This window comes from Bubalus bubalis, chromosome 22 (genome assembly GCF_019923935.1).
Source record: "Bubalus bubalis isolate 160015118507 breed Murrah chromosome 22, NDDB_SH_1, whole genome shotgun sequence".
NCBI lineage: Eukaryota > Metazoa > Chordata > Mammalia > Artiodactyla > Bovidae > Bubalus > Bubalus bubalis.
Window position 1 is genome coordinate 19,694,028 of NC_059178.1, and position 27,824 is coordinate 19,721,851.

The window sequence follows — 27,824 nt, forward strand, 5'->3', positions numbered from 1 at the left end:
ATGTTGGCTCGATTTCTTCTTTGAAATGGTGAAATTAGAGAAAGTGAAAGTGTGTGGTGGGTCCTCTCTGGGGAAGGTGGCCATGTGAAGGCCAATGGTGGGCGCCAGTGTTTACGACCTGGTCAAGCTAGATCAACACCTGCTTTGTTTGTTCCCTGTGAATGGGACTGACCCTCAGACATCATGGAACCAGGGGGATGCCTGCTAGGCAATTTCTCGAATATCAGAACTCAGTCTCTTGCTTTTCTAACTTGCGAACGTTTTGCTTCAGCTTCTGTGGGGCTGAAGTACACAAACTACAGCCCCAGGGTCAAATATACCTCTGTGTGAAAGTTGCTCAGTTGTGTCTGACTCTTTGCGATCCCATGGACTATCCAGTCCATGCAATTCTCCAGGCCAGAATACTGCAGTGGGTAGCCTGTCCCTTCTCCAGCGGATCTTCCTGACCCAGGAATTGAACCTGGGTCTCTGGCCTTGCAGGCAGATTCTTTTCCAACTGAGCTATCGTGGAAGCCCAATCTACCTCTGCCTATCGGTTTTTAAGATGATCTGCATGAAAAAAATCGAGATAAATCATGACATTTGCATGTTAACCTGACTTCCAGATTCAGTGCCCACAAATAAGGTTTTACTGGATCATGGCCTGTATTGATTTGTTCACATATTGTCTGTGTGCTTTTGCACGGGGAGGGCAGAACTGTGCCCTCATCTAAGATCTTTACTGGTCTGGTCCTTGGAGCTGGAGGATTTATTGTTAGAATTTTTAATTCAGTTGAAATCTTTGGCTCCTCCAACCTATTTTCATGCCCCAGTGTGTTTTTACATATATTGTTTCCAACTAAACAAAGCTGTTACTTCCAATTTCTGTCCAATTTTTACCATCTTTATGGTACACCAGGCACTTCCTCTGCTCTTTGGTAGCATGTCTGATCTCACTGTGTACCTGTTCTGTGCTGGAAGCCTGAAGTCTCAGCATGGTGACTCTCACATAGGAGTCATCAAACACTTGTTTGTTTATGAATAAATTAACAAATAAATGAACAGAAGACAATTCATCAAAATATTTATTTCCCTGTTTATGCTGCTGTTCTGGAATTCCTAACCACACGTAAGTAGAATTCTCTCAGCCTACCCTCTGTGTCTCCCAGCTACTGTTTAATTTCTTCCTTGTTACTCTGTGTTGAGTTCTGAGTGAACTCTGTACTGTCATCCACTTCACTAAATTTATCTTTGCCTTGGTATCCAACCAAGAAATAGATACAGCTTAGTGTATCTATTGATGTAATTCACTAATTATATGACTATGTTGTAAATTCCTAAGACATATAGTTGCTTTTGTCAGTGTCATCTTCTTCATTTCTGTTTGTAAAAAATAATTTCTTGTTTACATTTCAAGATTTAATTAATTAATTTTTTTGAGGATCCCAAACAACTTAGTTTAAAGTCATTTTCAGCGTGTTTCACAATTTTTAATTTTTGCTTTGGTGAATCCATGTCCCAGTTATCTTTTCTGGCTTTATTTTTTTCATAATGTTTTTAAAAATTTTTTAATCTTTTGGCCATGCCTAGAGGCATATAGGACCTTAGTTCCCCGACCAGGGATTGAATCTGCCTCCCCTGCATTGGAAGTGCAGACTCTTAATCACTGGACCACCAGGGAAGTCTCTCTTTATATGCTTTTGAATCATGTTTTGTTTCTTCATATTGAAAGAAAAGTTCTTCTTTGTCTCATTCCTTCTCTTTCTCTCTCTCTCTCTCTGCTCTTCTTCAAGCCCTTCCTCCACACCTCTGTGCTCACCTCTCCGACTCTTTTGTGTTTTTCGCACCTGGACCCCTGGGGATGGAGAGTTAAGATGTGCCCTTGGATGATGCTGGGTATTCAGGCTTTCCCACTAGTCATACCTACAGTCTTTCTCCTCCCTAAGCTCCTTATAAACCATAAATGCTTTTCCAGCATCATTTTGAAAACTGGGGAGCTGTAACCCAAACCCTTGTTTAATCAGTGATTCCTACAGTGGCCTCCTTGATGACACTGAGCATGTCATGAAATGCTCCCCAGGAAGCCCACTTTGGTCTCCAATGTCTGCCTTAAGGATGCCTGCACACAGCTTTTCATTTCTGTTCCATTTCTAACCTTAGAAATATTTATCTTGTGTGACTGACTGGTTATGTGTTTCTGGTGACCCTCTTCAGATTTTACCTATGATCTCTACATGTTTAGAGCCAAGAAAGTAGTTCTTACCATGAATTACTGTGTCACCTGGAAGCCCCCGGCTCTTGGAATTTTCTGGAATTGGAAGACCCCCACAACCTTATGCCCTCCCACTTGCTTCTTGCCTCACAGATATTTAGCCGTGAGGTTCCTGCGAAGCTTTCCCTGTGCTGGAAAAAGTCCTTGCTTCTAGGGTGCTTATGGTCTGTCTGAGGCCAATCAGTGTCTAGAACCAGAAGGCCCAGTGGCCCAGCACCCTGTGATCATGGTGCCAGTCTCCCGTGGATATTTCTGACTGTAGGCCTGCAGCTGGTTCCTCCCTAGGGACTGTCTTCACCTGTAGGAAGCTGCAAGTAATACTCATCTCTAGGGACAGTCCACATCAAATTTCTGGTCAGCGATGGAGTGGGTAAGGTGCAAACACTTAGCCCTGTTGCCTCAGTTCTAGGTATCTGTGAAGGGCCATTCCCACTCCAGGCTTCCCAAGGACCAGCTGAGGGCCCCCTGGAGCTGCTTTCCAGGCCAGCATCTCCCCTGTCTCAGTCCTGCCCCTCGCTCCCCTGTCATGTCCTTGCCTAGAGCTCTTCTCCCAGTAACTGTCTGCACAGCAGCCCCAACTCAGAGGCTGTCTCCTGGTAACCAGCCCAGGACAGCAGCTCACACTGTAAGATGCCAAATGTTAGATACAGACACTATGCAATGTAGGGGTCAGAGGGAGGTCCTTGTGGTCAAGGCGGTAAGGAAAGATGTAGAAGCAATGAGACCTGGTCACAAGCGGTAAGTTTGGAAGCACGAGAGGAGTGGACACGTGATACTGGAGGCTTCACATCCCCTTCTCTGGCCCCTCAGCCACCTCCCCCCAACCCTGCATACCCCAAGCACTGTTTTCTCTCTGATCATATCAGCTTTGGTGTGGAGAAACTTTTAGAAGAGGTTACAACACTTTAAAACTTATTAAGTAATAGTACATAAAGCCAGAGTAATAAATGATAGATCCAAATGGGAAGGGAGAGGGGAAAATATTGTTTTGGCTTCAATAATCTGCCAACAACAAAATTGGAAATAGAGATCTGAGCTTTTGCAAAGGAGGATTAAGGGGTGGGGCACAGGGGAATTCCAAGTCCCACTTGGAGACATGCCGTGGAAGCTTCTAGTTCAGGCGGGAAGAATTCTGGGCGAATAAGCTCGTCGTTTATTCTTCCATCGCTTCTGCAGTGTTCCCAGAAAGCCTCTCTGACTCATTCTTTTTAGCAGAAAAGGGTTCTGAGCAGTGCTAGAATGATGGCCTTGCTGAGATTTCAAACAGCATATGTAGTCAATGTGTATTTCTTCTCTCCTTTTGTATTAGTTTTGTGCCAACGAAATGGCACAGAACTTCTTGTAAGTCAGATGTTGAGTGTTAGCACCTTCTTATACTTAGCCTTGAAGCCTGACCGTCCAGTCTGTTTTGAAGTTGCAACATGCTCTTTCGAGCTAATGCATGCCAAGTCAATTCAGTTGTGTCCGACTCTTTGTGACCCTATGGACCATAGCCCATCAGGCTCCTCTGTGCATGGGATTCTCCAGGAAAGAATATTGGAGATCCCCCTCCAGGGGACCCACATCTTCTGTGGCTTCTGCATTGGAGGCGGATTCTTTTACCACTGAGCCACTGGGAAGCCCATCTAATGTGTATTTATATTCAATCTCATTTTGAAGAGAAAAAGAAAAAAGTTTTATGTATCAACTTGCTTTTCATTTCTTCTGTCTGGAGCCTAAAATTATGGGCGATTCATAAAACAGAAATACTTGCTTTCCAAGTATTTTTTCTAAATGCCATGTATATAGGCATCTTTCTAAATAAATTGTAGTCAGATAATAAAAATATTTTGGGGAAGGCTAAAGGAGACTTTAAAAAGTATTTTTTAAAAAAACCTCTTAAAACTCTGTATTTATACAGAATTTGCATTTAATTCATTAACTTGGGGGCTTACCTGGCAGCTCAGTTGGTAAAGAATCTGCCTGTAGTGCAGGAAACCTGGGTTCAACTCCTGGGTTGGGATGATGCCCTGGAGAAGGAAATGGCAACCCACTCCAGTATTCTTGCCTGGAAAATCCTATGCACAGAGGAGCCTGGCGGACTACAGTGTGTGGGGTCACAAGAGTCAGACAAGACTTAGTGACTAAACCACTATCCATAAAATCATATCAGTGAATTTTTTTGCTGTTTCATTCTTACCGCAAAAAAGATTGCTCAAAGGCTCAGAGCTCTTCTGGAAGAATTGCTCAAATATGGTGATGCATTGCTTCTTAATAAGAAAATTTCCAGATTAGCTTACAACAATGGGAATCATAGATCTTTCATATTAAAAGTCACCTTTAACATCACTTGAAACCATAGATCAGAAGTGGTGACTATAGCAATAACCTCTGAATTCTTTCAAGAGTGTAATAAATGAGGAGCTAGATTTATATTTAAATCCCAGTTCTTGGATGGACTCTATGGAGTAACTGTTGTCTTTTTTAAAGCTCTATTTGAGGAAATACATTAAAAATAAACAAAATCAATCAATAAAACCTAAGTTAAAGTTGATGGGAAAAACTCTACTTTTTCCTCCTTGTTATTTATTCCTTCCATTAATGTTGAATTTCTTCTGCTTAATAACCAGAGAAAACAGTGTATAATTGTGCAGGTTGGTGCCATGTCATGCTGGCCATGAATTGCCTATTTTGTGAATCTGCTATCTGAGTTACTTTGAGAAATCATTCTAAAGTTAGTGTATATATATATATATATATATTATTTCTTTTAAATATATGCCCCATTTTCTTATGATTCTAATTATGAATGATTATTTATTAGGTGACATAGCTTTGGATAATTCATATTTCTTGTATAAATAAGAGTGACTACTCAAGACACATGGGCAACATAACACCCTCAATTATTCCTGTGCACACAAAATACTTCAAAAACCAGAAAAACAGAGATCATTTCTAGAAATACCCTGAGTTAATTGGAGCATGGCTGTAATTGGGGTGTGTGTATGTGAGTGTGTGTATGTGTGTGTGTAAGAGAACAAACATCTTTTTACCCTTTCCTGTTGCTCTTACTCATGACTAGAGTTCCACATTTCCCTTTCACTGCCCTTCAGCCTGAAGAAACTACATTCGTGCTTCTTTTAGAGCAGACCTCCAGATGACAAATACTCTCAATTTTCCTTCATCTGAAAATGTCTTCATTTGCCCTCATTCCTGGAGGATGTTTTCACAGGGTATAGAATTCTGGGTTCGTAATTCTTTTCTTTCATAACTTTAAAGATGTCATTCCAGCTATCCTGGTCTTCATCATTTGTGATGAAAAGCACATAGTAATTCAAACTGCTGTCCCCCTGTGTATAATGTGACATTTTCTTCTCTCTGCTTTCAGAGTTTTTCTTTTCTTTGGGTTTCTAGCAGGTTGGTTATTCTGAGTCTGGCATGGTTTTTTCAAGTTCATCCTTCTTAGGATTTGCTGAGCTTGTTGAATGTGTAGATTATGTCTTCAAAAAATTGGGGGAACTTTTGACTATCATCCAATCCTTTTTCTGCACTAGCCTCTCTTTCCTCCCCTTCAGTAAACCTAATGACAGAAGTAACTCAAACATGGACCTTTGATCCGAGGCCTATGAATTCTTTTACTCTCTGATATTTACAGTGGATAATTTCTATTAATCTCTTCAAATTACTGGCTTATTTCTTTATCATCTCTACTCTACTACTGAGTCCATCAATTGAATTTTAAATTTCAGATATTATATTTTTTTTCAGTTCTAAATTTCTCCTTTTTTCTGTTTCTCTACTGACAGCTTCCATCTTTCCATTCATTTCAAGATTGTTTACCTTGAGCTCATGGAGTGTAGTTGTAATGGACGTTTTAAAGTCATTTTCTAATAATTTAAACATCTGGATAATTTCAAGGTTGACTTTATTGTATTTTCTCTTGGGACTTGGTCAGATTTTCCTGGTGTTTTCTATGCCAAGTAATATGGGTTTATATCCTGGTCACTTTGAATATTATGTTATGAATCACTGGGTCATCTTAAATCCTCTGGAGAAAGTTGTTTTTTTCCCCCTTTGTTTCTCAGTTTCCAACAGGCAATCAGTCTGGTTGGTTTCAGCTCACAAGCTTTGTCTCACTTTCTGTGACTGGTGGTTCCAATGTCAGTTCTCAAAACTTTGCTTTTCTATTTGGGCCTTCCCTGCACATGCACCCCTCAGGGGTCAGTCTGGGACCCATGTGGTTCTTTATATTGTAGTTCGGTTCTCAAAGGTCCTTTGGGTCTGTTGCACACATGTGTAGCTTGGGGGTGAGACCAGAACTTGTACTGGTTTATAACAGAATTAGAGGATTCTCATTTAGTCTTCAGCTCTTGAGACCCCTTTCCCTAGTTCCCCTGGTCAGAGAGATGGAATGGGGGTGGGGGAAACTTGATGTCTTCAGGGCAGGAGCCAGTTTGAAATCAGGAGTCTTTGGGGCAGGATCAGGAGGGAAAAAAAGTGTTTTGAAAGAGTATATATTTGATGGTCTTATACTCCAATTAATTAATTTAGTCTTATTGTTAGTTTGGAAGAAGGTATAGGGTTGGAACAAGATAGATATGACAAAGTCCTACTCTATAGCATAGGGAATTGTATTCGATATCTTGTAATAACTTACAATGTAAAAGAACCTCAAAAAGAATATATGCAATGTAAAAATTAATTAACTAATTGATTAAATTTTCTATGTTTTAGAAGATGATCTTATATAGGCAAACATGCTTCAAAAGTAAAAAACGAAGAAGTAATAGAGGGAACAAATAACAAAAAGCTATGACATACAGAAAAGCATAGCAAAATGTCAGAAATGTATCCTTATCAGTAAGTATTTTAATATAATTGGATTAAACTGCAATGAAAGGTAAAGGTAGCAGAATGCATAATAAAATATAACCCAATTATGTATTGTCTGCAGGAGATTCATTTAAAATCCAAAGAAGAGTTGGTTGAAAGTGAAAGGATAGATGTCCTATACAAATAATAACCAAAAAAGTACTGAGGTGGCTACATTAATATTAGACAAAATATACGTTGAGTCAAAAATCTTTACAAAAGGACATTGTATATTGATAAAAGGTCAATTCAAGAAGATGTAACAATTATAAACATTTACTCAACAAACAGCAGAGCCCAAAAATATATGCATCAAACACATTGGCAGACTTAAAGGGAGAAATAGATACTCATACAGTAATAACTCACTATTTCAATAGCCCACTTTCAATACTGGAGAGAACACCTAAATAGAAGAATGATGAAGAAAAAGAAGACTTGAACAATACTATAAACCAACGAGGCCTAACAGATAAATATGAAACCTTCCACTCAACACTAGGAGGATACATATTATTCTCAAGTTTATATGAAATATGCTCCAGGGTGGACCATATGTTAGATCATGAAAAAATTCTCACGAAATTTAAAAAGACTGCTGGAATGTGAAGTCAAGTGGGCCTTAGAAAGCATCACTACAAACAAAGCTAATGGAGGTGATGGAATTCCAGTTGAGCTATTTCAAATCCTGAAAGATGATGCTGTGAAAGTGCTGCACTCAATATGCCAGCACATTTGGAAAACTCAGCAGTGGCCACAGGACTGGAAAAGGTCAGTTTTTATTCCAATCCCAAAGAAAGGCAATGCCAAAGAATGCTCAAACTACCGCACAATTGCACTCATCTCACACACTAGTAAAGCTCAAAATTCTCCAAGCCAGGCTTCAGCAATACGTGAACCATGAACTTCCAGATGTTCAAGCTGGTTTTAGAAAAGGCAGAGAATCCAGAGATCAAATTGCCAACATCCGCTGGATCATTGAAAAAGAAAACATCTATTTCTGCTTATGGACTATGCCAAAGCCTTTGACTGTGTGGATCACAATAAACTGTGGAAAATTCCGAAAGAGATGGGAATACCAGACCACCTGACCTGCCTCTTGAGAAACCTGTATGCAGGTCAGGAAAAAACAGTTAGAACTGGACATGGAACAACAGACTGGTTCCAAATAGGAAAAGGAGTACATCAAGGCTGTATATGGTCACCCTGCTTATTTAACTTATATTCAGAGTATATCATGAGAAACGCTGGGCTAGAAGAAGCACAAGCTGGAATCAAGATTGCCAGAAGAAATATCAATAACCTCAGATATGCAGATGACACCACCCTTATGGCAGAAAGTGAAGAGGAACTCAAAAGCCTCTTGATGAAAGTGAAAGAGGAGAGTGAAAAAGTTGACTTAAAGCTCAACATTCAGAAAACGAAGATCATGGCATCTGGTCCCATCACTTCATGGGAAATAGATGGGGAAACAGTGGAAACAGTGTCAGACTTTATTTTTTTGGGCTCCAAAATCACTGCAGATGGTGATTGCAGCCATGAAATTAAAAGACGCTTACTCCTTGGAAGGAAAGTTATGACCAAGCTAGATAGCATATTGAAAAGCAGAGACATTACTTTGCCAACAAAGGTCTGTCTAGTCAAGGCTATGGTTTTTCCAGTGGTCATGTATGGATGTGAGAGTTGGACTGTGAAGAAAGCTGAGCACCGAAGAATTGATGCTTTTGAACTGTGGTGTTGGAGAAGATTCTTGAGAGTGCCCTGCACTGCAAGGAGATCCAACCAGTCCATCCTAAAGGAGATCAGCCCTGAGTGTTCTTTGGAGGGAATGATGCTAAAGCTGAGACTCCAGTACTTTGGCCACCTCATGCGAAGAGTTGACTCATTGGAAAAGACCCTGATGCTGGGAGGGATTGGGGGCAGGAGGAAAAGGGGATGACAGAGGATGAGATGGCTGGATGGCATCACCGACTCGATGGACCTGAGACTGAGTAAACTATGGGAGTTGGTGATGGACAGGGAGGCCTGGAGTGCTGCAGTTCATGGGGTCACAAAGAGTTGGACAAGACTGAGCAACTGAACTGAACTGAACTGAAAGCATACAAAGTGTCTTCTAAAAGTACAATGGAATGAAACTTAAGAGATTAATAACAGAAGGAAAATTCACAGGTCTATGGAAAACAATGCATTCTTAAACACTAGCAAGTCCAGGAGATAACTACAAGGGAAATTTAAGATTATTTAAAGGATTTCTCCCGTGGCGCAGTGGTTAAGACTCTGTCTGCCAATGAAGAGGACGGGTTTGATCCCTGGTCAGGGACGATTCCACATACCATAGAACAATTAAGCCCGTGCACCACAGCTACTGAGCTTGAGCTCTAGAGCCTGTGAACCGCAACTACCAAGCCCATGTGCTGAAAACCATGCCTGTGCTCTGCAACAAGAGAAGCCACCACAATGAGAAACCCACGCACTGTGAAGAGTAGCCCCCCACTCACCACAACTAGAGAAAGCCAACACAAAGCAATGAAGACTCAGCACAGCCTTAAATAAATAAATAAATAATTTTAAAATGGTATGAAGAGAGTAATCTATGCATATATAAAAAAAGAATACTTAAAGGCCAATGGAAACAAAACATAATATGCTAAAACTTATTGGATGCACAAAAGCAGTGTTCACGGGGTAATTTATAGCTGTAAACAACTGTATTAAAAAAAAAGAATGATCTTAAATCAATAACCTAGATTTACACCTTAAGGAGTGGAAAGGAGAAGGGCAAACTAAAATTCAAACCAGCAACAGGAAGGAAGAAATAAAGATGAGAGCAGAGCTAAATGAAACAGAGACTAGAAAAACCATAGTGAGAATCAGTAAAACCAAAAGTTGGTTCTTTGAGAAGTTCAACAGAATTGACAGACCCTTAACTAAACTTGAAAATCAAAAATGAGACAAACTGAAGCATTTTAGTTATATTTAAAACAGTTTAGACCTTTAAGCTTCAACTTAAAGGCCAATTATCTGTTCTTTTCAGGACTTAAAACTGATTGAATGGGCCCACCCAGATTATCAACGAAAAATATGTTAAAGTCAGTTCATTGCAGAATTTAGCAATATCTGTAAACTCACAGCGACATTTGATCAGTGTTAGATTATACTGACACCTTGACAAAGCCATTACAATATAGTTTTGTTTGCTAATTTACGCTGTATCTTGCTTTCTATTTGATTATTGCCAACACAGAGGAGCTATACTTACTTTTGCAAGATGATGTTGCATCTGAATCATTGTTGTGTATTTTTTCTAATAATTGGTCTGTGGATTAAGTTTGACATCCTATATTGATGATAAGGTCATCTGCAAATGATTCCATTTGATCACATTACTGGCAAATAATTCTAGTTATTACAACTCTTCTTTCTTTTTCTTATCTTACATCACTGGCCAGTATACCTAGTGGTATAAATGATGAGGGCTTCAGTTGTCCTTGGTGATTCTCTGATATTAATACAACTACGTCCACAATTCCACCAGAAACAAGATATTTGCTTTAGTTATGGTATAAGTTCTTTATTATCTTAAGGCCATTTCCTTCTATTCCCAGTCTTCAGAGTATTATATTGTCATAAACAGATTTTGAACTTAATGAAATTATTTTATGTATCCATTAATAAAATTATCAAATCAGCCTACCAGTGTATGATATAACATTACAGATTTTGTTACTATTAAGCCACATTTGTTTTTCTGCAACAAAGCTTATTTTGATGTATTTTTTTAACTTCAGATTCCTTTTTACTGTCTATATATTTGCCTTGAACTTTACTCAAAAAATTTTTTTTACAGTAGGTCCTTTTTGATTATCTCTGTACATGTTGATCCCAAACTCCTAACTATTTTGCCCCCCCTACCCCGCTTCTCCCTGGTAACCGTAAATTCATTCTCTAAGTCTGTGAGTCTGTTTCTGTTTTGTAAATAAGTTCATTTGTATCATTTTTAAAATTTTAGGTTCCACATATAAGTAATGTCATATGATATTTGTCTTTGTCTGACTTAGTTCACTTAGTGTTGTATTTTACTTTGCTATTTCAGCTGGTGAGCAAATATTGTTTTCAAATAATTTGTGTCTATATTCATAAGTAAAATGGCCTTATAATTTCCTTCCCTTTTCTAGCCTTATTTTATTTTGAAATTAAACTTACTGTAAATTGTAAAATGCTTTAGGCAACTTTCCTTCTTTTTCTACTCTCTGGAACTACTTTTATAAGATAGGGATTATCTGTTCCTTCAAAGTTGGCAGACTCCCTTATAAAGCTTTCTGGACCAGAGGCTTTTTAGTGGTTCCATTTTGTGGTAACATACCCTATGATAAGGGCTTCCCAGGGGCGCAGTGATAAAGAATCCCCTTGCCAGTGCGAGAGCTGCAGGAGATGAGGTTCAAATCCCTGGGTCAGGAAGATCCCCTGGAGTAGAAAACGGCAACCCCCTTCAATATTCTTGCCAGGACAATCCCACGGATAGAGAAGCCTGGCAGGCTTCGGTCCGTGGGGTCACAAGGAGTCAGACACGACTGGGCACACAAACATGCAAGCAAGCATCCTGCGATAAACGCATTTTCAATCAGTGTTAATCATATAATTTTATAAAGGTAATAAATTGCTTTTAGCTTTAAACTAATAATTAAGAGAGTCACTATTACATTTCACATACATTTGAGTCATTCTATAGAACAGATTGCTGTGCTGTGCTTAGTCACTGAGTTGTGTCTGACTCTGCTACCCCATGGCCTGCAGCCCTTTAGGCTCCTCTGTCCATGGGGATTCTCCAGGAAAGAACACTGGAGTGGGTTGCCATGCCCTTCTCCAGGGGATCTTCCCAACCTAGGGCTCGAACCCAGGTCTCCCACATTTCAGGCAAATTCTTTATCGTCTGAGCCACCAGGGAAGCCCATAGAACAGACGATGTAGACACATCTCCTATGTAAACTTGTGGGAAGGTCAGAATGAGTGTGGTCATCCTAGCTTCACTCACATCTCCCTGCTCTCCTCCCCAGGACACACGGGACGGTTGTTAAAGTCTCTGTGCTTCACCAGTCTCTCCTTCCTGTTGCTGCACATCATTTTCCACATCACGTTGGCGAGTCTGGAGGCACAGCACCGCATCGCGCCTGGTTACAACTGTGAGTATGATGGGGCCTTTTTATCATGCTGTGAATGTGCCTAACAAAGCTATGTGTTGTGACATTCATAGAAAATCTAGGCAACACATTAAAAAAAAAACTGTGGAAGTTTTTGGCTATTTGTTGACCTCATGCATCATAAATATATACAAAGAAATTCATGTGCCTTGACAATGGGGTAATGTGAATGCCTTAATTAATGCATCTTCAACACATATTAGCTACTAGACTCCAATCTGTATGTAACACACTATGGCTGGGTGTAGTCTTAAAAAAAATCGAGATTTATGTACAGACCCTAGAACTTTCATTACAGCTAGTGAGATGAGACAGGTACAGTATGTACCAGGATAAATAAGAGTATAAAAGTTGAATAACATTATACAATAGTGACCTCAATCCATTTCTAAAGCATAATGTAAGATTTCGCTCATCTTTATGGGGAAAAAGTAAACGACAGTTTCTTTTTCAAACTGTGATTACTTTTTGCTATTCATAATAAAATGATATATCTTACACAAAAAACCTTATATTTTAAGGTTTTGATCTGAAAAAGTCAACACATATATGCTTTATCTAGGTAGTGTCATCTTTCTAAAATTAATCTATTATCAGGTAAATTCTACTCCTGTTTTTTTTAGGATGTGTGTTTGTCATTTGAAAAAAAAAACCAGAAGGATTTCAAAGAGATGGAATACAATCCATATGTTTTAAGTTAAACCTGAAGAAATCCTGAGATATTTGGAAAAGACTAAATTAATAGTTTTACGTTGTCAGTTTTTCACTGAGGAACTCGTTTGTGGGTTTGAAATTTCCTGGTCTTTCATAAGTGCAACCACAAGTAAAAGAAGTAAACCAACCCTTCCCAGTAAAATAAAAAGAGATTAAAATTCTTCATGGATCAAAGAATGTTAGCATAAATGTAGTGAGAGATTCTTTAATAAAACCCAGAGTTATAGATTATTCGGTATCCCTCACTGCATAACTTTCAGAGAGCTAAACTTCACAGAGCTAAGTTAGTGTTCATTTTGGCCATTTTATTAACTGCCCAGGTCCTTGGATAATAATGCCTATCAAAGTGATTCTTGATTTAAGATCTATGAACTAAGATATGTTTTTAAAAAGACTTAGATAGGACTCATATACCATAAAATTCACCCATTTAAGGACTGCAACTCAGTGGTTTTTAGGTTGTGCACCCATTACTACTCTCTAATCCAGAAACCTCTCATCACCCCAAGAAGAAACCCTGCACCCATGAACACTATACCTCCTTCTTTCCCTCTCCACGCATTCCTAGGCAACCACTACTTTACCTTCTGACTCTGGTGGATTTACCTCCTCTGGGCATTTTATCCAAACAGAATTGCATGATGTCTGTGTCTGACTTCTCTTACTCAGCGTAATGTTTCCAAGGTTCATCTACGTTGTAGCCTATGTTAGGACTTCATTCCTTTTCGTGGCTGAATAATATTCCATTGTTACCATGTGGTTTTAATGTCTGATGAAAGTCACATAATTATTAAAAACTTGATAAAATGCAATGTTTAAATAATGGTACTTTAGTTATGTTATTAATATGATAGGAAGCATTTATTACATGTGGCCAGATTCAGGTCTTTTTGAACTTAGTAGAAGTGTTGCTGCTGCTGCTGCTAAGTTGCTTCAGTCGTGTCTGACTCTGTGCGACCCCAGAGACGGCAGCCCACCAGGCTCTGCCATCCCTGGGATTCTCCAGGCAAGAACACTGGAGTGGGTTGCCATGGCCTTTTCCATTGTGTGAAAGTGAAAAGTGAAAGTGAAGTCGCTCAGTCACGTCCGACTTGTAGCTACCCCATGGACTACAGCCTACCAGGCTCCTCCATCCATGGGATTTTCTAGGTAAGAGTACTGGAGTGGGGTGCCATTGCCTTCTCCGATGTTAGCAGTGTTATTTTTTACTGTTCCTGAATCAAAAATCCTTTGGGTAGGTCTTAATCAGGGATTCCCAGAGCCAGAAGGAGGGATTTTTTAACCATAAGTATTTTCTGAACAACTTGCTACCTTCCCCACAATAAAAGCTGAATTTGAAGCAAAAAAGGTAGGTGTGAGAGGAAGAACATGGAAAAATTATTTAATACATCGCATCCAGATGAGATTCCATAATCCAATTATATAATGTTATATATTCTGTATATATAATGTTTTGACATCAAAATTTTATTTTCTTTATCTTGAGTAATATCTCATACTGTAGCAATGTAGAAAATAAAATATCTCTTTGTTTTAAAAAAGGGTATTTCATAAATAATAAGTTATCTTTGTCACTGAAAGTATTTAATCACAAGATATATTACAACTGATCAGATTTTTCAAACTTGGGTTTACAAATATATAGCTTGCCTGTGTCTGCAAATACTGTTTGGTGCTGAGCGATGGTGTAGACAGAACTGTGCTGGAGGGTGTCTAGATTAGGATATGAACACATAATCTCCTCTGATCCAAAGTCTAGGTCTTTCTATTTTTATTCAAAATAGTATTTGAAACAGTTCTACAAAGGTCAAAACAAAAATGAAATGTGAAATGCTAAGACTGTATTCCATTTTTCACATTTACAAATGAATTTACTGTATGTGGAGGAGCTTCTCCCATAAGGTATAGATAGAGTCAGAAAGACATACAGGCTTAAAGCACACACGCATCATACATCACACACACACAGATCACACACATAGAGATCAGACATCACACACGCACACACCACACATACACAGATCACACACATAGCACACATCGTGCACACACAACATACACATAGATCACAAACACACATTACACACCCTACACACACATACCACACACACACGCACCACATACACACACACATCACACATCTCACATGCATACCACACACACACACACAACACACATACACATCACACACATGTCACACCCACACACCACATACACACATCACATGCCACACACAAAGCACACACACAGTTCACACACACATCATACACATACACCACACATATACCACACACACACCACACATCACGCACACCTCACATATGCACACACACAGAAGCTTGTACTTGCGTTTTCTCCGTCTTCCCAGGCCAGAGTCCACATTACTTAGACCCTTTGGATGGAACCTATGTTGGTGTCCTGGGCTGCCTTGCTCAGAGGTGAAAGTAGAGACAAGTCAGATCTGGCCTCTTGACATGTCTCTTACTGGCCATTCCCTGCAGTACAGTCTTGGAGAGTCGACCTGCCTTTCCTAACCTCACAGCTGAATACGTGGGCTTCCAGACACCATATATTCCTAGGGATCATTCTATTCACGTGCAGTGCTTTCTGCTGTTACTCTTCACAGAGATGTGTCTTGGACATGTCCAAATCTATCATACTGCCCTTCTTTCCTTTTTGACGTCCCATATAAAAGCTCTATACTCTTCCACCCAGGTCAATATAATAGAAATCTAACAGTAAACTATTCCTAACAAGTTAAATTCTACTTTGAAGCTTATTTTCACAAAAGTGGGTGTTCCAATGTGAAGTTCCAGCATTTTTGAGGAAGTCACCACAGAGACGGGAGATACAAAAGAATGAGTTAGAGAAGGGATGTGAGCCCCATGAGCACCTTGAGAGTGAATCTACAAAGAGAAATCACCAGTGTCTCCTAAAAACCAGCGATGCTGCAAAGCATCGGTGCAGCAGGTCTACAGAGTTTTTTTGTTCAGCTTCATGTGCAGTGTTTAAAAATCATACATTCTTGAAAAGGGATAAAAGAGGAGAGCAAACAAACTTCAGAGCTTTGCAAACTAGTTTAGTCCAAGGTTGACACAGACCAGGTTTTCAGCCTGGAGCATTTTTTAATGATCAAGTTATATAAACTCTTGAAAAACCCAGTCCCCGTGGTAATGGAAACACTGACTTTTCATTTGGGGCTGACTTCACCTTATTCGTGTTATTGTTTCTCTAGCATTTGAAGTTTCGATTACACCATCCGAGCTGTAAACACAAACTCCGCTGTTTTGATATCCCACATTTGACGTTCCGCCTTCTTTTGGCATCCATAGATGTAAAGTAGCAAAACTTCAAATGAAAAGGCACAGAGTGCCTGTGCCGTCTGAATGCCTCCTCTGTGTGCCAGACTTTGTCAAATTAAAATGAAGGAACCCAGACACGTCCGGCTTCCCCATCTCACTCAAGTGGTCTTCAGACTCCAAACCACCGAGTGCTCATTTATACGTGTTTAATTTGGTGTTCCTAACGACTCCTCTCCCTGTCTAACACTCATATGCCCTCAACCTCGTTATGGCAAAAGCTCCCAGGATCCCCCAGGAATCTGAGCCGTGAGTCTGGTGACAACGGTAGCCTTTATAAATATCCAGCCATTGGAAGTTCTCTCCCCCAAGAGCCCTGTGAACAGCCACTGGCAGTAGTAAAGGTTGTTTCAGACCAGCCCAGTTAGTGCTTGGCGGCTGGCGGATTTGTTAAAGATGCCATTGTGCAGAAGGGGGACCTGCTGCCCAGCCCCTCCCCCTTCACTTCCAGGTAAGTGAGGAAATCGTGGGGCGGGGGTGTGGGCGGCACCTCTGTAAATTCTCCTCAGACACGTGTTGTGCAGCTTACTAAAATATTTTCATTCCATCAAAACTGGACTGTTTCAGTCATGTCCTGCCAGAGCCTATAGAAGCAGTCTGTCTGCCTCAGTGAGGGACCTGCAGGGGTGGGGAAGCCAGGGTGGGGGGGAGATGCAGGTCCCGTCTGGATGATGCAGGGGCTGTGCTGAAGCAGGCTGTTGATTGAAAGAAATGTTTGCTGTCCGGACTGTGAAGGGAAGCTTTGCAGTGATGACGGCTACTCTGTATAGAGCCCCTCCTGTCATTGTATCCCTCTTCTAATTAATGCCTCCTTTATCCTTGTTACAAATGGGCTCTGGTATCCTTTGCATAGGGCACTCCATGCACACGGTCCCATTCAATTTAGAGCTGACCTGACCATGCAGGCTGGGTTTCAGGAGGTGAGTGGCTGCCCTCTTCCAGCCTGGATCCATCTGGAGATGGGGACCCAGCTTGCTCCTGCACAGAGGCCAATCTGATGGCCAAGTCTTGCCTCTGCAGAGCAGGGCCACCCGTGATCTCGCTTCTCCGGGGACTTGTAGCGCCCGGTTTGCACGTGCGGCTGAGGTGGGATAAGGAGGGGTGGAGGAGATGGGGAGGAGGGTGGCTTTGAGGATGGAGATGGAGAGCCCAGCTGAGAGGGCGAGTGAATGGGCGGAGCCACTGCCGTGTGAGCCAGGATCTTTTCTGATTTCTCTGCTCCTTCTTGTGGAGCCCCTTGTTTTGCACCAGTTTGGCATTAATTTCTCCACTGCACTTTCTGCATGCATGCAAGCTTAGTCACTCAGTCATGTCCAACTCTTTGCGACCCCATGGACTGTAGCCCGCCAGGCCCATCTGTCCATGGGATTCTCCAGGCAAGAATACTGGAGTGGGTTGCCATTCCCTTCTCCAGGGGATCTTGCCAACCCAGGGATTGAACCCCGCTCTCCCACATTGGCAGACGGATTCTTTACCATCTGAGCCACTGCGGAAGCCCATTGCACTTCCTAAGACTCTGGATTAGTGCAATTTCCAAGAGTTTAAGTAAGAGCTTCTGGTGTTCAGTCCATGGCTTTCTCTTCTTTGGAGATTTGTCCTTATAATGAATTGCATATTTTCATTGCTTCATTCAGTTGCTGGGTTCATTGTTAAATCTGTTTTACCCTGAGGGTCAGACCCCTCGGATCAGCTACTTTCTTCTCCTGTGGAGGGAGGAGCACCTAGGATTCCAACTTTTCTTATCCCATGAGCTTGGAAGCCACTGACCAAGAGGTTATTCTAGGCCTCGGAGGTACTTTGTCCTGCTGCCCTTCGATCCTCAGACCACAAGGGTCCTGATGCTGTGACCCAGCATCTGAAACCTTAGCAGGTAACAGGAACACCCAGGGCCAGTCATGGGTCTGGAAGTTGGGCATCCCATCCTGATGACATGGGGTGAGCACGGAGTGTGGAGCATCCCCTCAGTGCCCTGCTTCCTGGAGCCCATGCCGGCTTGTCTCTGGAACCTCCATCCCCAGTTGGTGCTTCATAAGTCATGCTGGTCAGAGATGAAGCCTGAGGTTTACTGAGTCACCTGGCGGGTCCATCCTCCTAAAATTAAGTCCATTTCTTTATGTTCCTCTTTATGTCTTCACTGGACACGGTACTATGGAAGCAAGAGCTGATGCTTATGAAACAAGAGACAAAATACTCAAAAGGACACTGGCCTCCCTCCTCTGAGAGCCGTTTTCTGGCCCCTGTCTGCTGCCTGCATCCTTGTGCTCCCTGACCGGGGGTCTCTGAAGGGTGGCGTCTGGTAGTGTCACTTCCTCTTGGCCCTGTCACACTCCTCTCCTCTGCCAGCTTCTGAAAGCAGGATCTGCCCAAGATACAACAATGAAAGCAAAAACCTGGACCAGGTTGTCAGCTCTCTCCTGGCCCTCTGTGCCAGGGTGAGGACCACTCTCTGATTTTCTCTTAAGGGAAGTAGTTTAAAAGCTTCTGGATTGTATGTGCACCTTCCACTAGCATATATTATAAGAGGAATAAGAGCCTTAAGTGGTATTTCCCACAGCCCCTGGTAATGGAGGCAGATTGCTTTTTCAACTCACTGCACATGGATGAATGTGCCCACTGAGAGGAGTCTGACGTCCAGCGATGGGGCAAAGGCCCCTCAGTCTGGGCCTGACCTGTGATCAGTAGACCTTGGTGGAGAGCATGCTGAAAGAGAACTCTGGTGACCTGATACAGATGAGTCCATGCTCCTAGAATGATGGACACAATTAGTTTTTACTGGCCAGAGCTAACCCCAGGTGTCAGGGAGGGTAGTGAATAGGGGTGGGGAACGCAGTGGGGAAGAGAGACCCCATCAGGGTGAAAATCTCGCAGGCCAGGGCTGCTTGGTGTCCTGGTTCACTTGCAGTGAAGGCTGTTGAGCACTGTCTGCTTTTATCATTTATCAGCATTTCTTCCAGGACAATATCCCATTTTACAGGAGAAACATTTTTCATGAGAATTTTTATACTATCTACTATATGAGTGAACGTAGGACCTCAGGGGACGGGGGGGAGTTGTTCTTGTTTGTGCCTGAGTTTCCTGGACTGTAAAGTGAAGGTGATGTGATCACCATCTCGCCGGGTGGCCATGAGGTCCACACACACGGGCCATGCACTGGGTACAGCGCCTGCCCCATGGCAAGTGGTCAGTGACTATAGACTATTACTACTGCTGTTGTTAAAGTTTCTGTCATTATTAGAGGGGCAGAAATAACCCAGAACCAAATTGTACACAAATTATACACAGTCACGTGGATGAAGCTTGGCGGAAAGGTAACAGAGATGAAATCGGATGACTTCATTGTTTGGAGACCACTTTTCCACGGGTGGGTCCTCACCTTCTGGGCCTGTGAGTGCAGCTCCAGGGCGGGGACGCCCTCTCCCTGCCCAGCCCGACTCCCTGCCCTGGATGCACACTGTACATCTTACCCTGTAGTGGTTACCACCTCCCTTCTTTTCAGTTCATGAGGGAGTAGGAGAAAGACATGTCCACTTGAAGCCTTTTATTGCTCTCTAAAAACACCCATCAAATAAAGTCACCTGGTGCAAAAGGAAACTCAGATTTCCATTTGGATTTGGGGACATTGGGAGTGTAAACATGAAAGACAGAGCTGGCCTTAGAAGCAGCGAGGAGGGGAGAGGATGCGGGGTGGGTGGGTGGGTAGGCCTGATTGATACCTGGGTGGGTGGGGAGAGAGGTCCACAGTGAATGACACCCCGGCCAGTCTCCTCAGGCCCCTCTGCTCCCACCCACACCCTCTGAGCTGGCTGCAAGGTCCGGGAAATTCAAGATGACTTGGGATCGATTGTGTTTGCTTAAATAACAATTTCCTTACCCTCAATTTCATGATGCAGCATTTCTAGTGTAAATTATTTACCATAAAAGCTCTAAGGCTAGTCTATGTGGTGTGGGAGTAAACTCAACCTCAAAATTATAGATGGGCAACATAAAGCTGTAACTGTGTGTTTCCAAACGCCTGGTGTGATGGAAGGGTAGTTCAAGGGCATCAAGGAGTACAGCTGGGCCAAGAACAGTCATGCCATTCTAGGAAGTGTAATTGTAAGATAGTTTAGTTATTCTTTAGACTCATTGAACAGGTGTGTATTGTAGGACCTAGGCATGTGGACTCATAAATAAAAAACATTTTTCCAGAAACAGAATTTTGGATTCAGAAAATTCCTCTTGATTTCATGTATTGAAAATATATTTCAGGGACATAGAAGACTGGCGAAGAAATTGCTAGTATAATTTATCTCTTATGTTCATGTTTAGAGACATTTAAACATTTCCTAAGATCCCCATTGTAGGACATGAGTATATAGTGAATAAAATACTAAAGATATTCCTATTATTGTTCATTGTCGTTCAGTTGCTAAGTTATGTCCATCTCTTTGTGACTCCATGGACTGAAGCACGCCAAGTTTCCCTTCGCTATCTCCCCAGGCTTGCTCAAACTCATGTCCATTGAGTCACTGATGCCCTCCAGCCATCTCATCCTCTGTCGTCCCCTTCTCTTCCTGCCCTCAATCTTTCCCAGCATCAGGGTCTTTTCCAATGAGTTGGCTTGTCACATCAGGTGGCCACAGTATTGGAGCTGATATTACTATTAAATGTTATATTGTAGATGGATGTTATAAATATTGCATGTTGATAATTATGGTTTCAAATGCTTTTCTTTCATTACTTTGCATTGTTATTTAGTTTATCATCTCTCATTTTTAAATGGGTGATCATTCTTGAAGATCCCAAAAGCATTTTAAGAAGCAGTGCAGTGGAAGATGGGTGGACAGCTGGTTTCCCAGGGTTCGCATGTGGTGGTTTCTTCCTCTTCCCCACTAGCCAATGGGTGATAATCAAATCAAAGGACTTATGATATGTAAACCACCATGATCAGAAGTGAGTGCACATATTTACTTCTTTTTAGTTTTGCAGAATTTGGAGGATATTTTCCTTTTTTTAATTTAAATTTATTTATTTTAATTGGAGGCTAATTACTTTACAATATTGTATGGGTTCTGCCACACATCAACATGAATCTGCCACGGGCGTACACATGTTCCCCTCATGTTTATTTTTTATTTACTCCTCAAAAATATTATTGTTGTTGTTTAGTTTCTAAGTCATGTCCACTTCTTTTTGATCCCATGGACTGTAGCTCTCCAGGCTCCTCTGTCCATGGGATTTTCCAGGCAAGAATAATGAAGTGGGTTGCTACTTCCTTTTCCAGTTTATCTTCCCAACCCAGGGATCAAACATGCATCTCCTGCATTGGCAAGTGGATTCTTTACTGTCTGAGCTGTATTTATTTTCTTAATTGAGAAATCCGAATGAATGTCATATTTAAATTGTAACAATGATATTATGATATCTTGCATTGTTAACTTTGAAAATGTTTCTCCATAAAGTAGACTCTACAACAACTACAAAGAAAATTAACTTTAAATAATTCAGGTTATTTATAATCCCACAGTCTTGTCATATATTAATTTATGTGATAATTTTTTATTAAATGCCTACTGTGTACATTCATGGTAGCCTATGGACATCACTGTCCTGCCTTCACAGACCTTACAGTCCACTGGTGTGAGGTGGGGGCCGATATATGAATGACCACCACCAGCAGAGTTGGATATAGTGCTGATATTGGGGATGTAGAAAGATCAGTGGAAATATACTTAATAGGTACCTAGTCTAGCCTGGGATGGGAGTCTTCCTGGAGAAAGTGATGTGGAAGTAGGTACCCGAAGGTGTAGCTATTTGTCGTGACAACCATGAAAGTGCCCTTCTATCATGAAATGCATCCACCTCTATCATCTCATGAACTCTGAAGATTAGAATTGGCTCTGGGGATACATACATACTCAAGAACGTTCCTCCTATCAAGTTTTAAAAAGGAGAAGGGAGCGGCAGAGGATGAGATGGTTGGATGGCATCACTGACTCAACACACAGGAATCTGAGCAAGCTCTGGGAGATAGTGAAGGACAGGGAAGCCTGGCGTGCTGCAGTCCATGGGGTTACAAAGAGTTGGACATGACTTAGTGACTCAACAACAACAACAACAAATCCCTGGAAAGAATCCGTTGACTGTGAGATTCCTAACAGCCCTTAAGACAGTAACTTTGACTCTGTGAAGTAAAAGCCACATTTCTGTGTCTCTGCCGAGAGTCTGTTGAAGAATTTCAATGAATACGTATCAAATTTAATGCAAGGTCTTGCCTTGGTGCATCACATCCAGAAAACGTTAAAGGTGGTTTTTCTCATTAACTGATTATACTAGAGAACAGTAAGGAAGACATTTAACTTCTTTCTGCATTTATCTTCTGTTTCCTCAAAATAGATGGCAGTCCTTCTTTGACATTGTCACAATGCGTGGAAGAAGGATGGATAAAAACACTTAAAAATTAAGTGTGATCTGGCTTCCAAAATGTATGGTATTTTAACTTCCTTTAGCAGAAGTTATTTATCAATTTGTGGCTTGGTATTGAGACATACACTTAGTTTATGTCTTACTCTGAAATGAAGGTGGTTGAACATGTCAATATATGGCAGTTCAGGCTGTTAGCATCTGGATTTTGAAGTCCTCCAAAACCTACATTTTCTACTTGTATTTTGGTTTTTCAGACTTCAGAGTCTTCTCCAAAAACCACCTTAATTTTCATGATGAAAAGAAACAAAAACAGGTACACTCTTGATCTATAAAAACCTAACTAAGCAAAATCAGTCATAAAGTTAGATAGTTTTTTGTTTTGCCCAACTAGATGAGCTGGTTGGACATCTCATGGGGAATGGGGGAGAGGATTGGTAAGCGCAGGTGTTAACGAGAAGTTGACAAACTGAGAGAGTTTTCAGAATCAGTTTGAAGACTTCATTCTTTAGATCTGGATGGATGTGTCACATACATAGCACCTTAGCCATACCTGCCCTGGGTTATCTCCGTGTGATCTTCCAACATGTTGGTAATGAACTTGGGCATGTGACACTTCCCTCTACCCAAACAATTGAGTCATCCAAAACATAAGTTATTATTTAAGAGCTGGCCTTTGGATAATTGAAAGCTTAGAATCCAGACAGGCTGTGAAGTCTCTGATGACATCTCTATAAGATCATTTACCCTTTCCATGCACTTGGATGCGGGTGAGCACACTATCTCACCATGAAGACTTTGAAAGCAAAACAAACGAAAACACATGTTGCATTTAAAACAGCCAAGACACTAGTTTATACTTTAAACTTTGAATCAATAGGCTAGTGAAATGAAACAACAGACATTTTACCCTTAAGGGTGAATAATCAAGGTATCTTTTTTTGGTCAACAAAATATATTCAATGCTTTCTTTCTGTGCTTCAGTTATAGATAGACATTCTTGTCCACAGTAACTGGCATTTATTTTACTCTTGGAAATATTATTTATTCTTGGCTTTGAGTCAAAGCAGTAAACAGTCTCCATAATGATGTAATATTAAAATTTATGATGTTTTAGTAACTATACCAGTAAACTTTATACTTGATAATATACAGTCCTCATAGAGTTGGTATTTTTATTTATATTCTAAAGTCAAAGGGACCAAATTTATTTCCTAGAATATGTCTACATTTTAATGGCTATAGCACTTATTCATTTGTTAGAATTTTTTCTAATTGAAGTATAGTTGATTTACAATGTTGCTTAAAACTTATTTTAAATTATAGGCTGCCTGAAGTCGCTGAATGTGCTTCTGGGAAAAGTAGGCTTTTTGTTTCTAGTAGAGTAAAACTAAGGGGTATTATTGTAAGGATGTTGGGATTAGTCTGGAATCATGGAACTGGATCATGATAAGACTTCTCCATTGAAAACTTACCGCAGGCACCGAGTCATATAAGACCTCGTACATGAATTCCATGAAATTTATTTCAATCAACAGAGAGAGGAGTAGCCCCTCCCCACCTCCAAGGATGTCAAGAGTCTTAAAAGCACAGCTCAAGTCCATCCATCCACCCAACAAATAGTTATCTGTTGTCTGTGTGTGCCAAGCACTGTTCCAGCTGCTGGGGATGCAGCAGTGTAAACGCAAAAACAATTGCAATTGTAACCCTTATGGAGCTCGTATTCTGTAACATGGGAGATGTATAAAATAAGTAAGCTTTATAATATTCCAGCTGTAATAATGCTCCGAAGAAAATTAACCCAGGAAAGTAGAAATGAAACATCAAGGTCAGCATGGTGATGTTTCAGGCAGGGAGGTCACGGAGAAGCAAAGTGGACACATGGGAAAATGCAGCCGCCACCGCCCCCTGCTCAGCGCCTCTGCTTCAGGACTCCTTTGCTACCTGTGCGCACACTCTGGATAGTTGTTCATGAGCTGAAACATTGTAGATTGAAGAGTTATTCCAACCAGTCTGTCACATCTTCCTGTGATAGCAGGGGGTACCCTACCTTCCTGATGTTATGAGCATGTGTCCCACAGCTCTGCTCACTCTGTGACCCCTGTGGCCCCTCAGAGCACGCGACATCCTCCTTCCCAGGGTCAGGAGTGTTTGTGACTGAGAAACTCTGCCAGTCCAATCTGCTTAGTGTTGTGTGTTGTGCATTCAACCATCTCATTCTGTCGAGGCAAGGGATCCTGCTCTCATCAAGAGGTGAATAGGAGGTGCTCAGAATACTGTAAACCACTGTAGTCGAGCTGCTTTGCTGCTGGTGAGAAGACAGACGTACACATTAGTGAGAGAGCAAGAGGGTACAGAAATAGATCTGCACATACATGGTCAGTTTTCAGCAGAGATGCAAAAGCAGTTTTGTGGATAAAGCACAATTGTTACTGAAAAAATGTGGGCTCCATATTTAAACCCATATTTAAATCCATTCCACTTTAAAATTCGTATGAAAAATAAGGGCTTTAACCTTTACCTTGTACCATATATAAAAATTAACTCAAAGTGGATCATTGAAGTTAAAATGTAAAACCATAAAACTCTTTTAAAAAAATAGGATCTTTGAGGCCTTGGGTTGGACAAAAGAAATGATTTCTTAAATATGACACCAAAATAATGATTCAAAAGGGGGGGAAATGGATAAACTGAACTTACATAAAAATTAAGAACTTCTTCTCAAAATCCAATAAGATGTTAAAAAGTGAAGCCACAAATTGAAAGAACAATATTTGCAAATCACATATGTGGTAAAGGATTTCCATCCAGAATATATGAAGAACTCTCAAAACTCAATACCAAGAAAACATACATTTCAACTTTAACGATGGGCAGAAATTTTGAGCAAGCACTACACTAAAGAAGATACTCAGATGACAAATAAATGCATGAAAATCACTTAATATCATTAGTCATTAGGAAAATGGACATTAAAAACATGAAATTACTGCTCCATATCTCTTAGTATGGGAGAAAGGAAGGAAGGAAGGAAGGACCCCAACTTCTGATGAAGATGCAGAGCCCCTGGAATTCAAACGTATTGCTGCTAGGAATGCAGAGTCATGCAGCCACTTTAAAAACTAGTTGCCGGTATATCTGAAGGTCAGCCACATACTACTTGTTCAACCCAGAACTCCTACTTTTGGAAATTTACTGAAGTGGAATGAAAATTTATATTCACACAAAAATCTCTAAGCGAATGCTCTCAATACCTTTATTTGTAATTGACCCAAGCTTCGGAAAAACCCAGATGTCTTTCAGCTGGTAAATGGATCAACAAACTGCAGACCCTGGATGGAGTATTAGTCAGCTGTGAAAAGTACACAGTGCTGATCCACACAGTAACACAACTGACTCTCCAGTGAAAGATGCTGAGGGACAGAAGCCAGTCTTAGATTCTCCAGCCCATATGTGACATGAATGATGTTCAAGAAAAGGTCAAACTCCAAGGACAGAAAATAGATCAGCAGTCACCAGTGGCTGGGAGACTTTGGGGCTGGTGGAGCTTCTCTGTATCTTGACAGATGTGTTAGTCACAGGACTGAATGCATTTGTCAGAACTTGAAGAGTTGTACAAAAATGAATGAGTTTTAAGTTATGTAAATTATACCTTAATGAGATTTTTTTTTCCCCTGGAGGAGGAAATGGCAACTCACTCCAGTATTCTTGCCTGGGCAATCCCATGGACAGAGGAGCCTGGCAGGCTACAGCCTGTGGGGTCACAAAAGAGTCGGACATGACTTAGCGACTAAACAGCAACAGCAAAGAATGCTTTTTAAAAACCACTGACCATCGTGGGAACAAACTGGAGCTTCCCCTTGTTATTTGCTTCAGGGCTTCTGTGAAGAGTGGTGGCATCAGAGTAGTAGACTCTGGTCCCACTGCAGATCCTAAAGGTCGTGATTTCTTATCTCAAGTGCTGTTGTGAAGACCAGATCGGAGAGGATGGATTTGAAAGCGCTTCCTAGCTTATTGATGTTTCATTAATTTATTCAATAAGTCTTGGTTGTTCATATGGGGCTTCTTTGTTCTGGGCGTGTGTCAGCCCCAGGGAACCACAGATAAGACTGCTGTAGCTCCCCCTGCTCTGGGGAGCTCCTCTTCTAAGGTGAGGGGAAGGCATGCAAGCACATTCCTGCAGTAACATGTGATCTGATGAATAAAGTCATCCCCCAAAGGCCTGAGGAACCCCAGCAGCTGCCGGGCATGGAGAGTGACCCAGGCATTGTTAGGTCTTGGATATCACTTAGACGAGTTCTCAATTTAGCAGAAGCAGGAGCCCCTGAGGTTTGTTTGTTTGTTTGTTTGTTTTTATGGCAGAAATAGGAATGAATGATTCTTTAAAGACTTTTTTTGATGTGGACTATTTTTAAAGTCTTTATTGAATTCGTTGCAATATTGTTTCTGTTTTATGTTTAGTTTTTTGGCCATCAGGCCTGTGGGATCTTAGCTTCTCAACCAGGGATTGAACTCGCACCCCCTGCACTGGAAGGCGACATGTTAACCACTGGACCTCCAGGGAGGTCCCTGACTGATGCTTTAGAAGGATCATCTTGGCCACAGTGCACACCTTTGTGTGGCTGTGTGTATGTGAGTGATGGCCGGTGGGGCGATGGAAGAGGAAGGGCCAGTGACAAGAACCTGAACTAAGGAGACTACAGAGGAATTTTAGAAGAGATGCTTCGAGAAAGACAGTGCTGTCTAATTCAGCATGGTGGAAGAAGAAAGAGACTGACTGGGTGGGTGGAGGTACTGTTTCAATAGTGTAAGGACCACATGGGGAAGATTTGACTTGGGGAGGGAGGGAGGGTGGGTATCAGTTTTGTGTTTGAAATCCAGATTCATGCATCTGTGTAGCTGTAAGAGGAAATGCCCAGTAGGTTATTGTGTAAATGGATCTATAGTTCAGGAAGGACATTCTCTTGGCAACACAGATGAGGGTGTTATCAGAGTACTGGTCATAGGTAAAGACGCATTTCCAGTAACTCACACGACCTGCTCCTT

At 41.2% G+C, this 27,824-nt stretch overlaps 1 protein-coding gene across 8 annotated transcripts in view; it reads left to right on the forward strand.

Annotated features, from left to right (window-relative positions):
* PIEZO2 (piezo type mechanosensitive ion channel component 2) overlaps positions 1-27,824 on the forward strand; it is a 252,233-nt gene that overhangs the window by 73,857 nt on the left and 150,552 nt on the right. For all 8 annotated transcript variants that reach the window (XM_044934794.2, XM_044934790.2, XM_044934791.2 and 5 more), the window contains one exon: positions 12,160-12,285. In XM_044934794.2, the coding sequence (XP_044790729.1) occupies positions 12,160-12,285 (126 nt within the window). The remainder of the gene's footprint in view (positions 1-12,159; positions 12,286-27,824) is intronic.